This window comes from Drosophila teissieri, chromosome 3L (genome assembly GCF_016746235.2).
Source record: "Drosophila teissieri strain GT53w chromosome 3L, Prin_Dtei_1.1, whole genome shotgun sequence".
Taxonomy (NCBI): Eukaryota; Metazoa; Arthropoda; class Insecta; order Diptera; family Drosophilidae; genus Drosophila; species Drosophila teissieri.
In genome coordinates, this window is record NC_053031.1 from 15153223 (window position 1) to 15168332 (window position 15110).

General features: G+C 40.0%; 4 protein-coding genes across 4 annotated transcripts; all 4 read left to right on the plus strand.

The window, feature by feature from the left end:
* The first annotated feature begins 1905 nt into the window (after positions 1-1905).
* On the plus strand, positions 1906-2382 carry LOC122617947 (enhancer of split malpha protein). The gene has a single exon (XM_043794011.1). It carries the CDS (start codon positions 1906-1908, stop codon positions 2380-2382), a length of 477 nt encoding a protein of 158 aa, XP_043649946.1.
* A 2561-nt stretch (positions 2383-4943) lies between these two features.
* LOC122618126 lies at positions 4944-5180 on the plus strand. Its single transcript, XM_043794268.1, has one exon. It carries the CDS (start codon positions 4944-4946, stop codon positions 5178-5180), a length of 237 nt encoding a protein of 78 aa, XP_043650203.1.
* Positions 5181-7614: 2434 nt separating this feature from the next.
* LOC122618079 (enhancer of split malpha protein) lies at positions 7615-8064 on the plus strand. The gene has a single exon (XM_043794213.1). The coding sequence runs from the start codon at positions 7615-7617 to the stop codon at positions 8062-8064; it is 450 nt and encodes a 149-aa protein (XP_043650148.1).
* Positions 8065-12197: 4133 nt separating this feature from the next.
* Positions 12198-15075, plus strand: LOC122617243. Its single transcript, XM_043793004.1, has 2 exons — positions 12198-12248; positions 12722-15075. Exons 1-2 carry the CDS (start codon positions 12198-12200, stop codon positions 14987-14989), a joined length of 2319 nt encoding a protein of 772 aa, XP_043648939.1. The 3' UTR covers positions 14990-15075.
* The last annotated feature ends 35 nt before the right edge of the window (positions 15076-15110 follow it).

Consider the following 15110-nt stretch of genomic DNA (forward strand, 5'->3'; position numbering starts at 1 on the left):
TAATAAACAGGTTTGCACTGGAGAAAAGGGAGAATCTTAAACCAAAGAAGCTCTGCGTAATACGGAGCACAACAATCAGACGGGGGCCAATTAGGGACCCTCCTAATGACCGTGAGGATATCCAAGGAACGTAACGGCCGTTACAAGAAACTCGAGTCCTCGGAGCCGTTACAAAATTATGAAAGTAACCTTCGAGGGCAAGGGAAAAGGGCACATAACAATTAGGAAGGCGACTCGACTCATAAACGAAGTGCCGACGAAATTCCAGTAAAATGCGTAAACCGAGCCAAAAACCAAAGACTCTGAAGATCCTATCTGTACGTGCTTCTCCCGCGTCGTAAATTTTTCACGCATCAACAGAGCAGGTCCCTCGAACCGGGAAAGAACAACAATGACAAACAAATGCGATCGGAAGGAGCTGCAAAGGACCTGCAGAGATTTCCCGAAATGCGGCATTAATGCATATTGACTAACCTTGAGAGTCCGATCCCATCCCATTCCATCGCAATGCCAAGTACCCGAAAAATACGTTACTTTGCTCAACTACCTACTACCTACAGGTTGGGAAAATAGGAAAGGACGCTCGGACGGAAGGACTTAAGGGCACTTTCTGGGCTGTCTCAATGAAATAACGGACAAGTCCCTTGTCCGCATGGGTATTTCCAGCGGCGAGATTGTATCTGCGAGATACCATCCACTGCCAATCCATTGTTTGTCCATATCCTCCGTCTTTTTTGGGATAGTGTGTCGAATTTTAAAATCTCTCTTCCCTCACACTCGGGCTTGGAATTTTTTCAACAAGTTGCGACTTGTCCGCTCGTTACTCTCCTGGAATTTTACGTTTGGGATTTAGGGATTTCTACTTTTCTTGCGACAGAGTCGAGCAGGTAAAGAGAGGTTGTGAGGCAGGGCACTCTCAGAGGGGGAGAAAGATCGAGAACGGAGCGAGCTCTGTGAGAATATCCAAAAAATCCGTTAAAAACCTGCAGTGAATGAGCAACTCGAGTGGGTAATACCCAGCATTTGAATCACGTGGTATGCATATGATATTTTGAAGTAAACGATTTAGGATAGCATGAGGTGTTCCAATAAATGAATACTACAAATTATAAAATTTTAAAAAGTATTGCCAAACATGGTGTACATATTACATTTTCATTAAGTGTACTTTATACATAATTAAATATTACCAATGAGCTTTTAACACAAACGTTATATGAATGCTATGCCTATCTAAATATTATAATTTATATAAAATATATATATATTTAACTATACTAACTATATATAACTAGCCATATATTAATTTTTGAGATATTTGTTGAGAATTTTTTAAAGATACTACTTTTGCTTATTTACAATTAGGGGCTTTAATATGAAGACAGTTTAAAGGGTATTTAGTTTTTTTACTTTCCCCTTTTTTTATTATAATTTAATTTATTAAAAAGTAATTTTTAATGTTGGCCCTTTTAAAAATTCTTGTATATATTAATTTATTTAAATTCCCTTTTAATATTACTTAAAAAGTTACTAAAACTATTTATAGTACTAAAAGTAAAACACACTTTTTATGCGCAAACTAAAAATCCATCATACCCCGCTTTCACAAGGGTAAGGACATGCTCCTGATCGCGAGACCGCTTTCTCTTGGCTCTCTTTTGTTTCCCGCTCTCACTGTTTGTGCAACCACCTGCAGTCAGTCTGCTTTCCCATTGGCTGGGTGCACTGATCGAGAGAACCGCCGCTCTGTGCGAGAAATCTCCCCCGCGGAGAGAAACCGGAGAGGAAATCGTATAAAAGGAGTCGCTCGGGCAGCAGAGAAACCAGAATACTACCAACTCTCAACCGAGTGCAACCAACTCAAGATCGCAAGTTTTATTTCAAATCTCAAAAGACCTTAACACAATGTCGTTCATCACACGGGAATACAAGTTTGAGAGCAGCAAGGTGATGGAGCCGAAATCAGATCAGCACACGATGGCCATGCGGAGTCTGAGGAAACTGGTCAAACCCCTTCTGCGGCTGGTGAAGAAGAAGCAGTTGCTCCGGAAGACTCTGGCCGAGATCCAGAACCAAAACGCAGTCAACGCCTCGCTGGAGGACATGCGCAAAGACCCGGCGGCCAGTTGCGATAACATGGCCAACGAGGAGCTGGAGCAGCGACTGTACACCGATCTCCGCCAGTGCCCCACCAACGTGGCCATGATCGTGCAGCAGGGTCAGCAACAGAGCATCGTGCCCGTTCATCCGGAGCAGACCTTCATCCCGGTCCACTTCGCCCGCACCACCAGCGGCACCTTCTTCTGGACTTCGGCCGAGGGAGCTCGTCAGCACCACGAGCAGCAGTTGCGCCAGCAGTTCGACCGTTGGGTTCAGGCCTAAACACATCGCCAGGATGCACAGTTCACGTCCTCGATGCACCGGGAAAAATCTCCAATTGGCAGCTTTAAGTGCAAGTGTCTCCGTCCATTGGTCGTCGGATGGATGCGGGTTCAGCTTCGCATGTTCGTAATCTCAGGGTGATATTAGGCATAGATTGGATTCTTTGGGCTCGCGTCCCAAGGGAAACACAACTCTAATTGATATTCAATTATCACAATCAAGCGTTACTATCGTTAACTCATTGTGATTCCTCGTGTCTTATTAGCCTTAAGTTAGTCTTAGCCGAATCATTGTCTTCCATGTTTGTTTGTTAGGGTCTTCGCATAGGTACTAGGCTAAGAATCATTGTCTTCCATGTAAAACTTTAGCTATAACCACCTCTATCATATAAGAAATAAATAAACTAAAAAAAAGAAATTCTAATGTGTCTTTACTCTGAAAATTGGTATGAAATAAATGCTATAAAATAAATAGTTGGATACGAAGAAAATCCCAAAATGAATGACCATTGGTATAGCTAAATCTGTGGTAGCTACTCTGTACATTTCTGATTTAGAGAAATGGATTTTAAATTGGACTCGCTATGCTGGTGACCACATTCCAATCAGTGACTTCATGCATTCCTGCTTGGAGACCATTTAAATCCAACAATGCTGCTGGTATGCAATTGGAAATGCTTGAGTTTTCAGCACAATTAAGAAATTCATTGGGTAAATTTATGAGGCCAGGCTAATATTTATGAAATAGTCGTTCGTTAAATTTCTGCATGAGATTTGGATAAGAGATGATTGTCAGTACTAATACATCATTCAAATCATTTGTATTTTCGATTTTTGAACAAAATAACAAAAACATCCTTGTATTTCGAAATACAAAAATTATGTTTGCAATATTATTAAATGCCCACGACAACCGGAATTACTCAGTTAATTTTATAAAATTTATTTAGTAAATTAAAATGAAAGAAACTTTCGACATGATCTTTAAATTTTCAAATTTTGTACATGAGTTGTGTTAAAAAATAAAAATGTAGTCTATAATTTAGTTCATTTTTTAATGTTGAACATTAACCATAATTCTGATTTTACGGTTGAAAAAGAGAATACCCTGTATTGTGTTCCTTAAATTGCACATAAAACAGAGTCCCATTAAAATATTTTATTTTTAACGAATTAAAGAGTAAATTTATTTTGAGTGTAAGTAATTTTCCATAAGAAAGTGCAGCATAACTCATATTACACCCCTCGATCGATTCACAATATTTCATTTCACGATAGCCACAAGCTAATTATGCAGGCTTCATTCGGGCGCTTGGATTTCAGGAAAACTGACACTAACAACTAAACTTGAAACGCCACCAAAAAAAACTCTCCCAGTGTTTATAGGGAATTATGCCTGTGGAATAGTTAAGCGAGCCACGAACATGCGAGGTTCCTGGTTGAGCACCCCCCAAGTGGATGGGCCAGGATCCTATCCCACTCCATCCACGACGACGTGATTCTACACGATTGGAATACGAATGAATCCCAAATTACGAGTACAAGTGCCAAGTATTTCAATAGAAGACGAAATTCGAATTTCAACACGATACGAAATTTTACATTTCTTGGAGGGCCCAAACACACAAGTGTGGGGACAGTGAAACCTGTCACAGAAAACCATATTTCCAAAGTGGTTCCATGCAACAAGAAATCCAGAAAAATCCTTAGGGGATTTAGGGAATGAAAAAGAAACCTTCCACGCAATAAATGGTGAAATCTGAGTTCATCACGCACCAAATTCAAATTTTGCCAAAGAACAAAAACAACCCCGAAGAACAAGTGTGAGGACAGTGAGGCCTGGCACATCAACTCCGTTGTAATGAGCGAGCAATCTAGACACCTCCAGGCGATAGTTCACTGTATTCGAAAGGACCACAGCCTACCTGTACTGATCAAAAATGAAATGTTGACGTGTAAATATTTTTCGTTTGCCGACAACATGTGTTTAACGAGGGTCTGTCACTTTTATCCTCCACTGTCAGCCTATTAACAATTAATAGCCAAAAACTAATCAAGGCATAAATTCGAGCCGAGTCCTCGGTCCTCCGTCCTCCGCAAACAAACCACTCAAATTACTAACCCGAACCCATGAAAAAGGGATGATCGTTTATTTTTTCCATCATTTTTTCGTATTTGTTATGCTTGCCGCATCGTCCTATTGGTGTTCGACTGAAACTATACTCTCCCACGACGAAATCGAGGGAGAGATTTATTTAGGGCCTACCAAAATTGTGGCCTTACTTCGCACACGTGCAAGGGTCGCTCTGCAAAGGGACCCGAAACGATCCTGAACTGACTACCTGCAGAGAGTGGAGGAATGCGTGACTCTCATATTTGGAGAGTCCGAAAGACACCTGCGCCAGGACTCGTCCTGATTGGTCGACTTAGGGGTTGGTCTCGCCAGGATCGGGTATTTAAGCGGTGCGCAATTCCGAATAGGACATCACATTCAATCGCAACGTTGAACAGCCAAGTTCAGTCTACCAAACAAGCAACAAACGAGCCAACTAAACAGCAAAAATGGCCTACGAAACCCTGATGAACACCACCACCACCTACAGTCCTGTCTGCCAGAAGAAGACCTACACCCCCGCCAAGGCCATGAAGAAGATCTTCAAGGTGGCCTGCAAACTCTTCAAGGCGTCGGGTCACCAGCAACTGAAGGAGCTCCCCCTCCCCACGCCCACCTCCGACGAGGAGCTGCAGAACTCCCAGAACGAGAAACTGGAAGCCGAGCTCGAGCTCGTCCAACTGTGATGAAGGAAAATGGGAAATCCGAAAATGGGAAAACCCACTTCCCAATCAGCTTTAAAGACTCCAACGGAATCGGTCTCTAAACATCCGCAACAGCTTTAACTCTCCACACTGTGCAAGTGGACATTTTAAAATGCATAAATACCCAGCTTTAATCATTGTCTTCCATCTATGTTTAAGAGTATGAATAAATACATAATATTAATACCGAAACTTGTTTGCATTTCTGATTTCTTATTCGAACTTTCCCCTTGTCATTGTAATTTCCTCGAAGGTTTTCCAAGAATCTGTAAGCCAAAAACCGTTCTTACCCCCACCCCCTACGGCTACCACATTCACGGAACGGCGAGACCCTAAGAACCTTAACTCGAAAAACAAAACCTTTACCTGTTCCCTTTTGTTGAAAACCTGTTGTCGATTCGAAAAACTCGAAAAATCAAGCCGAGCGAGCTGGGGAAACCTGTTACCTCCAGGCGATTTCTGATTTTCGTTTTCTGCGCTCCTTCTTAGGGTTGGGCCCTGGACAAAATAAATCTCGAGTCTCGAATTGCATCGGAACAGGTAGAGAGGGTCCCTGTCCCAGTCTCAATCCCAGTCCCTCGGATGATAAACAAAAACAGGGCCCTACGCCACGAGCAGAAACAAAGCCAATCCTATCTCAATAATAAATGCGAAAAGGCCGCACGGATCAGTTCGATCTTTATGGCATTTCAAAGGGGGATTCTCGTACATAAGCTCGTGTGTGCGTTATGTAAATAGGCTTACATACTACACACTATATAGTGGATGCGGATTCCTTATTGAAAGCATGCAGCCAGGTACAGTTTGGGTAATACGTTACAGGTTCATGACCAGTTGGAGTTTTAAGTGGTCAATGGTCAGAAGATATTGATATGCATTCATAAACATGTTAGGCACAACATATCAGCATTATATTTATTACATGCTACATCTATAAAAATGGTTAATGAATATTATTTACTATACAAAAGCATATGTGTTGGAAATCAAGATATTTACATAACTATAACATGATCTTAAATTTTGAATTCTATATTTTTAAGTTCTTAAAATCAGATTATTAAGCTTTAATTTTTATTTTACGATTTCCCTTTATTAAGTGTAGTTAAGGTTGCCTAAGTAACACAATAGTTAATTATTATCAGATTAATTAAATACAAAACATTACAATTAAAGCATTTTAAAAACATTTCTAATATATTTTTTATTTTTGTATATTAAGAGTTTTAATATTATATTTCTGTTATAACAATGCATTGCTTTAGTATATAAACAATGCCTAATGAAAAATTGAGTATATTCACCCATATTCATATATAATATTAGCAATATGGACATTGCCCATTAGATAAGGAATTATTTAAATAATCCAAGACCACCACAATAAGCCATAGACATCAAACAACTTCAGGACAAAATAGTTGTCTCTAAGGATTTCACCTATTTTGTGGACCTAAGTAATAAAAGAATTGAACCCTCAAGTAAATTTATATTTGTGATTGCTACAAACAAATTTGATATCAATAGCGCCCAAACATCTCAACAGACCTCATCTGCAGTTTTATATCCCAAAGATCGTTTGAACAATTACAACACGGGTTAGAGATTCTCACAGGCTGTAAATATAAATGTGAGACGAGCAATCACCACATCCCACAATAAATGAGTTATAATACGATACATTCACAAAAAATAGCCCCCATTCAATTAATTGAGGGTACGAACCAAAAAAGTTAGGTCTAGAGATGTTAAAAAATGAAATACTCTGTCGTGACACGAAAATATTTGGGAGGCCCACTGCAAAAGTAATCAAAATACGAAGAGCTCCCCCACTGAACGTGAGAATTCTCAAGATCGTGCCTCAAAGGACTTTTAGCGATGCCATCACTAATCAGCCGAACAAAAAACCCAAGAATGAAAGTGCACGATTTGGGTAAATTTGGCTTAGAATGTAGCTGGTTTTCGGTTACAGGATCGACATATTTCTGATGAACTGGCAAAACAAACCCAACCGAAATCCAAAACAATAACTGGGCCTCCGAGCGAAGGCCTGAAATGTGCTGTTCCCACGCCAAGGATTCGCTTAGGTCCTGGGGATAATTGTCTTGAAAGGAGGTGGAATGGGCCCGAGATTCCCACGCTTCGCACAAGATCTCGGGTCTCAGGTCCTGCAGGACCTACCTGCTGTCACTGACTAACGTGTGAAATTTCGGATCCTTGCACCTGCCTGCGTTTCGAGCGACGTGATTGGCCGAGATGCTGTAGGATCGCTCCTGTCTCCCAAGAAGGTATAAATAGCGCCTCTGGTCTTAGAGACAGCATCACACAGCATCCGAACGTCGAAGCGAGAACATCTCAGCACGCATTCTACGCACTCACCACCAACCACCAGAAATATCTGAACGAAATTCATCTAATGTCTGCCATCAGCAAGCAAAAGAACATCAACACCATGTACAAGTCGAAAGTGTCGCCCTCTCGCCGCCTGAAGAACCTGCTGAAGCCCCTTCTCGGTCAATTCTTCAACACGAAGAAGGAGCAGCCCAAGCGGAGCTCCTACATCGCCTCCGAGGAGAAGGAGGCCGAGTTCGAGTGGCTCAGCAACGATATGGACAACATGGCCAACGAGCATCTGGAGCATCGCCTCATCGAGGAGATCCGCCAGTGCGCCAAGGAAGACGCCGTCATCGTTTACAACGAGAACGGATCTGGGGAGCTCCACACCATCGACCAGGAGGACTACTACGTGCCCGTGCATTTCGCCCGCACCAATGCCGGCACCTTCTTCTGGACCTCGGTGCAACCCAAAGCCTGCGAGCCCTACGCCATCGAATGGAACTTCCTGGACCGTTGGGCTCAAGCTTGAACGAAGCAATCGCCTGGAGCTGCAACTTCGACCTTGAACGAAAAATGGGGTTTTTCAACTTTCAATTGGGATAACTTCAAACGGACTGGAGCTCGGTTCTCCAGCGGGATGGGTACTCCAGAGTTTGGGCACTTCGACTTTGGGATCATCGATCTTGGGCAGCGCTTTGGGAAATTTTTAGCTCACTGGAAATTCCCAAAAAGCGATTGGGCATCCACATAATATTGTGGCGGGAGATATTCCAACAATTAGTCCTTTTTGCAGCGCAAAAATGGATTTCAATTGCTTGGATTTTCAAAATACATTTGTAAACAAAAACTAAAATAAACATTGAAAACATATTTGAATTTCTTATCATTTGCGATGCCTGGCATTCTCAGCATGTGGGCCTGCTTCGGGTAAAGATGCAAAAGGTCCTGTCTGCAGATCCTTCAAAGATGTGGGACATTCCCACGGCACCAAACATGTGTTGGGTTTTTGTTTACTGTTGCCCATAGATCTGTCTGAGATTTCGGAAAATGTGTGGAAAGCGGTGAGGAAAACTACCATCAGCTCAACATATGAGAGTTTAGATAACCAGACAATGGTCTCGGGTTAGGGATTTTAAACAAACATTAGATACGGGAACATTAAAATAAACTGGATAGTTCAGATAGCAGCAGCCGATGAGAGTTCTTTAAATTTGTTTTTTGCTTGTAACATTTTCAAGATATCGCAGACTTATATAAATAAGTAGATATCGAATTGAGTATATATCAAACTAAAAAGTTTAAGAAAAGACTTTTTAATGTCAAAAAAATGAATTAGAGAGTGCGTTTGAGAATTTATACTCGAATTAAACAGGCACTTATGAACATTATCTTCAAGTTATGCCGCACAGACTTAAAAAGTATTGCTTGTAAAACCAAAATAATTCCAAATTAATTATTAAACTGTTTCAAAATTGCTAAAAAATTACAACTTTGTGCTTTATGTCTTATTGATTTTCCAACGAAAAACCCAAATTAATTATATTTATTCAAACGCATGTCTTTAAGTCAGCAGAGAAAAGGAGCAAAACAAAATGTCACTTAAAACTTTTGCTTACGTTTAGTGAAATCATTTGATGCTAAACCTTACAAATGCGAAAAAAATATAAAACAAACTTTTTTATGGTTTGAGCAGCCTTGAAGATCAAAATCCATCCTAGAGCAACACAAAATCTTACTTTACATTTTTGTTACCTTTGGCGAAATCACCTAAAACGTTTTTTTTAGCATAAAAGTCCGACAAAAAAATATAAAAAACTTGTTTGTCCTTGAGCAGCCTTGACGATGAAAGTCCATCCTAGACTGTGGGGAGCTTTTAAAAAATTGGCTAGTAAAGAACACAATATGGGTTTTTTGTTAGTCTTCCCATGAAGAGCTGCTTTATTTCAACAAAGGAAAAACTAATTTTCTTACAAGCTAGATTGCACTTAACGGTAGTGGAAGACATATGCAATGCTGTTGCTTTTCTTATCAATAACAATATCTGAAGATTCAAACATAACAGTGATTTAACAACTACATCTCAACTTTCAAGGGGTTAACAATCACAGTTAACGTTCTAGGAACGTGAAACCAACAACAAATGGATTAATAACAACATAAGTTAACAACAAATTAGCTAATATATTGCACATGACGTTGTGGGGGTGTTGACCTTGGGGGAAACGCACTCGAAACGAAGGCTTCAGTTCGAGTTCTTGTGTCCCGCAAAGTCACCATTGCACTTTCCTCCAGCCCGGTCCTGTTTGGTCCTCCATCTCCATGATCGCCATGTCCATGTCCATGTCCAAGCCATTCTCGCTCTCCCACTTGAGTGGTGGTGGGTGGGTGGACTGCTGGGCGTTGGGTAATGGGTAATGGGGAGCCAAGCGGTCTTTAAAGCTTCGGTACCATCCAAAGTTACGTAGGATTACGTAGAGGGTGCGCTTGGAGCGCGTTTAAAGCTGCTACAACCTCCTCGAGCGCCACCCCCTCTCCCAATTCTTTGGGAGAGAATGTGGGTGGGTGTTTCACGAGATGAGGCGATGTGATCGTTAACGGTTTACATTGAGCACTGACTCTGCCATCGCCGGATCGCCGGATTTTATACAACTCGCGGACGGACGACGTTGACGCCGCTGCCGCGTAAATAGAGATAAACAAAGAGCACTTACACAAACTCACACCAACTCACTTTTACTCACACACTCGCGCACACACACACAGCCGTTTGCCTGACTCTCTTGGGTTGCGTCTGTGTGTTCGCCCTTCGTTATCAACCAATTATTGTGGGCCCTTTTCGGTTATCTACAGTCGACGGGCTACTACCCATTTTTATGTTTATCACTTTTTACCCTCCCCTCGCTCGATCTTCTGTTTTCTACAGGTCATTCGATTCGGATGCACTCAGAGAAATGGCTTTCTTCCTCTAAACATTGATTGGGATAGGAAAGATACTTCTAGAAAAGGAACATTTCACAGACATATAAATGGGCAACATAGGGTGAATGTAAAAGGTAACAAAACCTAGGTACACGTGTAAAATATAAAGATTTTACGAACGTGTCCTTGAACTGCACAAAATAAGAAATAAATATAAATATATATGCGTGAATAGGGAATATATAATGCAAACTGAATAAAAGTCTAGTAAATTACACTTTATACTGAACAAAATAAATAACACATCCATACTATAACAAATTATAAACTTCTCGGATAACTGTGTCTCAGGTCGCCAAAAAGTAGGCAACATTTTTAAATTAATGTTTCAACTGCACAACTCGTCTATTATAATAATAATAATAACATAATTTGATTAGTTATCTGTCGCAACATTTTAAAAAACTTCTAAATTGTCAAAACCGTAGATAAGGAAATATATAATTTATAACACTTGAATAAGATTTATTACTTTTGGTATTATTTCCTATAGTTTTATATAATCTGTTCAGGAATCATGAGCATTTAGGTAATAGTTAGTTTCTAGAACACTCTCTTTGGGAAAGTTATATTCATTTGAAACACTCAGTTTTTTCTCAGACTGTACTGCACACTGGAAACTCTGATGACTCTGCCGTTTCCCTTCTGCTCTTGGTGTGATTTGTTTTCGTTTAATCTTCTTCCACACGCACGTTCGGCAGCATCTCTAGGGTCCGGTCCGCCGCACCTCTCACTCCAAAATCACTCCAAGAACCCGACCGTCCCTTCTTCTGACTCGTTTTTAACGATCGCGCAGACCCCAAAAACAAGAAGGGTCCCCGCCAGTGGAGCTTATGTGCATTCCGAATATAAGACACAGGCACTCACTCACATGTGGATACAGATCCAGATACATACGGTGCATATAGAAATTGTATGCCTGTAGATGTACAGAGGGTTCCTGTACGCCCCTCTGGAAATGCAGTTTAATGACCGTTCATGACCAAGTCAATCAGATGCGGGACTATTTACGCATGGCAAAATCAGGGAGAACTGTTCTACGACGAACATCGCCGACACCCTGGAATGGGGGACCCTTCAAAAAACAAGTTTGATAATTTGATAGAGGAGGCAGAAACGGGGTAGTTAAGTAACTATTATTATAAATAACAAAAAAATGAATCCCTGGAGTATGCTGGTTAAATTGATATTTCGGTGTATCTAAAGTCCTTATTTGCAGATTGATAGATCTGACAAATGTATGTTCTTTGACTAGGTATATCTACATAATATTATATATAGAAAACTGCAAGAGTATCATATCTGCCCCATTTTGAATAAATCTCTCCTCTGTTAATGTTTACCCCGGGTCTTATCAATAAAAACCTCTACAATTACCAGGCAGGTAGGAGGATTGCTAGAATTGCTTCCCCTAATCATTTCCTTTTTGCCGTGACTCCTTTCGAGAACCCTCCTTATAAAATCATGGGAACGTACGTTATGCGTGCGCTCCTCACGCGCAGGACACGTACGGAAGAAACCGTGGGAATCGAAACCGAAATGCACCTAAACAAAAATAAATGCACCAGACCCTAGAAGAGGGTAACAATAGACAGGTCCCTCTCCGCACCCGGGCCATTTCGAATTGAATTAGAAAAGGTTGCCCAGGTGGAGTTGGGGGTAGATTGTAATGGGTCCCGAGCAATGAAAGCAATCAGATGTAAATCAAGCAGCCAAGTTAGCAGTCAAGTCATGGTAAATAGGCAATCCCTCGGAAAAAGTGGAGAGTAGTGAAAAGAAATCATCCCCGGGGCATTTTCCAAATATAACCGATAACAATTACTATTTTTCAATTGTATAAGAAATCTTTCTGAAGAGCAAGTGGCCACAGAAATAAAATCATAGAATAGAAAACTAAAATGAAAAGTGCTCCTAAACTGATTTTTATTTTAGTAATAGACAATACGTAAACTCTTTACATGTTCATCATGCAACAATTTATTTAAAAAGTGAATTAGTTGCAGAACTTGTTTTTCCCTTTTTTGTAAGTTAATTTTTGCTCACTAAATATCATTTATATAAACTAGGAAGTGTTCTAACTATTATACTTTCTTCTAAATTGAAAGGAGAAAGGTATAATGTACAACCAAGCAACCACAAAACTAAACACAAAGAGTCTCAATAAGTTGCAAATTAAAATCGATCTTAATGTATTTTGTTCCTTGCAGATTCGCGTAGTCCTAATGCTATTATATGTGGATCGGGTGGCGACCTTAAAGAGTTTGGATGTTGCCCAGTCTAAGTCCCCAAAAACAACTGTCAACGAAGCCTATCAGATTTTTCACGGCGACATCGACAAGTACGAGCTGTGTGTAAAGCTAATAAGAGTTTGCCGCAAACTCTGGGACCAAGCTCCCGATTACGCCGATGAGGAGAAAACTCCTGATGGAAAGGCCGTGGATGACGAGGATAAGGCCGAGTACAAGAAGGGGGGTTGCATACCGACAGGGCTTTCGAAGGACGGAGAAAAATTGTTTTGGAAAATTGCCGCCAAATGGCAGAAGGAAATCGACGATAGGTTCCTGATCCAAAATCTTTTCGCGGTGATATTGACGACAGAGAATGGTCGAAATACGAAGTTAGCATTTGGAAAATGGCAGGGTTGGTGCAATAGGACCGATAACTACGATGAAACGACAGAAGAGCCCGAGGAATCAAATGAAGATGTCGGCGGTATAACCAGAAGGCCTAAACCATTAAAAAATTGCGATGTTAATGGTACATTTGGCAAGTGGATTTCCAACGAGATTAAGAGCACCCGACAACTAGATAAAGATGTTAACGTTATTTCGGACATTATGTTAAAATTAGATAAGTATGCCAAGAGCAAGTGCTGCCCCTATGATTTGATCAGAGATCGATTAGAAATCATACATGATGGAATGGACTTTCTGCAAGAACTGCTGGGCATTGAATCTTATTCACTACCACAATACAAAGATGTAAATGCTGATATTTTAAATCTGAAGGGCAGATTGGAACACTTTACTTTCAGCATCCATAAAAAAGGTGGTGTCAACTATTCGGTAGGAATATGTTGCCCCAACCTTATGGGTGAACTGGAGGTTTTTAAAACGGATTTTGTAAGCAATATTAAAATTGAAAGCGTGCATCCACCGAAACTTGACCACCACCCATATATAGAAAAAGAAAAGAGCTTGCGAGACTTGATTTTGAGTCATATAAAGGATATTGGTCTACTAGAATCTTCTCTTATGAATCAAGCCAAGAAAAGTCCGTGTTGCGAAGGCGAAAAAGCACAAATTCAGAATATAGAGCAATTAATAAAAGACATGAAGCCCGAAAAGTCCTTGGGAGAACTATTAAAACAAATTGAACCATTAAATGAAAATCTAGCTGAAGCTAATAAAGCTATTTCAGGTGCAGAAAGTCTGCTTGTTTTGGAAAAGGACAATCTCCAGAAATTAAATTCCTTGTACGGTGAAGAATGCCATCAAAAGGACAAGTACTTTAAGAATCTCGAATCGAAAGTGAACCAATTGGGATATAGAATCAATAACTTGAGTTTGTTGGAAAACGTCGATTGGCCGAAGCTTAGAAAATCTGTGGCCGCTGTTAATAAAATGGTCGAAGACAGTCCATTATTATTCGCAAATTTAACAATAGTATCAATGAAAAATGAAATGAAGCATTTTAAAAGAAGAACCGCAGACTTAGCCATCAAACCAGAGAGCAAAAGTCCAGTTCGATTTTGTACAAATGAGTCTATAAAACTAAATGAAAATTTGGAAAAACTTGATAACGATAAAAGGAATACTATAGCTTATCATAATAAGCAGGATAATATTGTCAAAGAGCGATATAAAGAACTCTTAGATAAGGAAAAAGAACAGCAATATAATAGCCCGAAAAGCTTAGCCTTAACCAAAGGATACATGACCTATAGTGCAAATCCATCTGTTCAAACCACGAATTCTTTACAACTAGAAATAAACCAATTGGAAAGAGATATTGACAACTTAACAGAAAACGGAATCGGAAGCTTGGAGAGACAACTGCAATATACGCGATTAAAATACGAAATGGACAAACAAAAAATTGATAGGAAAATTGAGGAACAGCTAAGAAATATAAATCTGTTTAGAGAAGAGATGAAAAGAGAGCAAGATCTAATCGAAGAACGCCTAGCCAAATTAGGCGATAATATGTTGGAAGCACCAGAGCAATATGACGATAGACTAAGCAAACTTGAAGCTAAAGCCGTGGACTTTCCCAAACAAATTGCGAATTCCGAAAAAACAGTTTTGGACCAAATCGCATCGCTACAACAGCAAATAAAAAACCTGGAAAAGGAGTCGGAGAATACTGAACACAGGGCAGATATATGCGACGCTGAATGTGATTTTGGTGATCTGGTTTCTATTGATGAATTGATGAAAAGAGTTCAGGCTATCAAGAGTAAACTAAATAAATAAAATCCAAAGACAATCGTGGGCCTTCAAGGTCGATATACCAATAAAAATGTTAATAACTATATATTATAAATATAATACCTTAAAGAAATGGCTTTGTTTAATAAAATTAAACTCAAAACAC

Coding starts and splice junctions, on each gene's coding strand:
- LOC122617947 (XM_043794011.1), top strand. CDS start 1,906: ATGTCGTTCATCACACGGGAATACAAGTTTGAGAGCAGCAAGGTGATG.
- LOC122618126 (XM_043794268.1), top strand. CDS start 4,944: ATGGCCTACGAAACCCTGATGAACACCACCACCACCTACAGTCCTGTC.
- LOC122618079 (XM_043794213.1), top strand. CDS start 7,615: ATGTCTGCCATCAGCAAGCAAAAGAACATCAACACCATGTACAAGTCG.
- LOC122617243 (XM_043793004.1), top strand. CDS start 12,198: ATGAAAGCAATCAGATGTAAATCAAGCAGCCAAGTTAGCAGTCAAGTC. Junction 12,249..12,721: donor AAGTTAGCAGTCAAGTCATG/GTAAATAGGCAA, acceptor TGTTCCTTGCAG/ATTCGCGTAGTCCTAATGCT.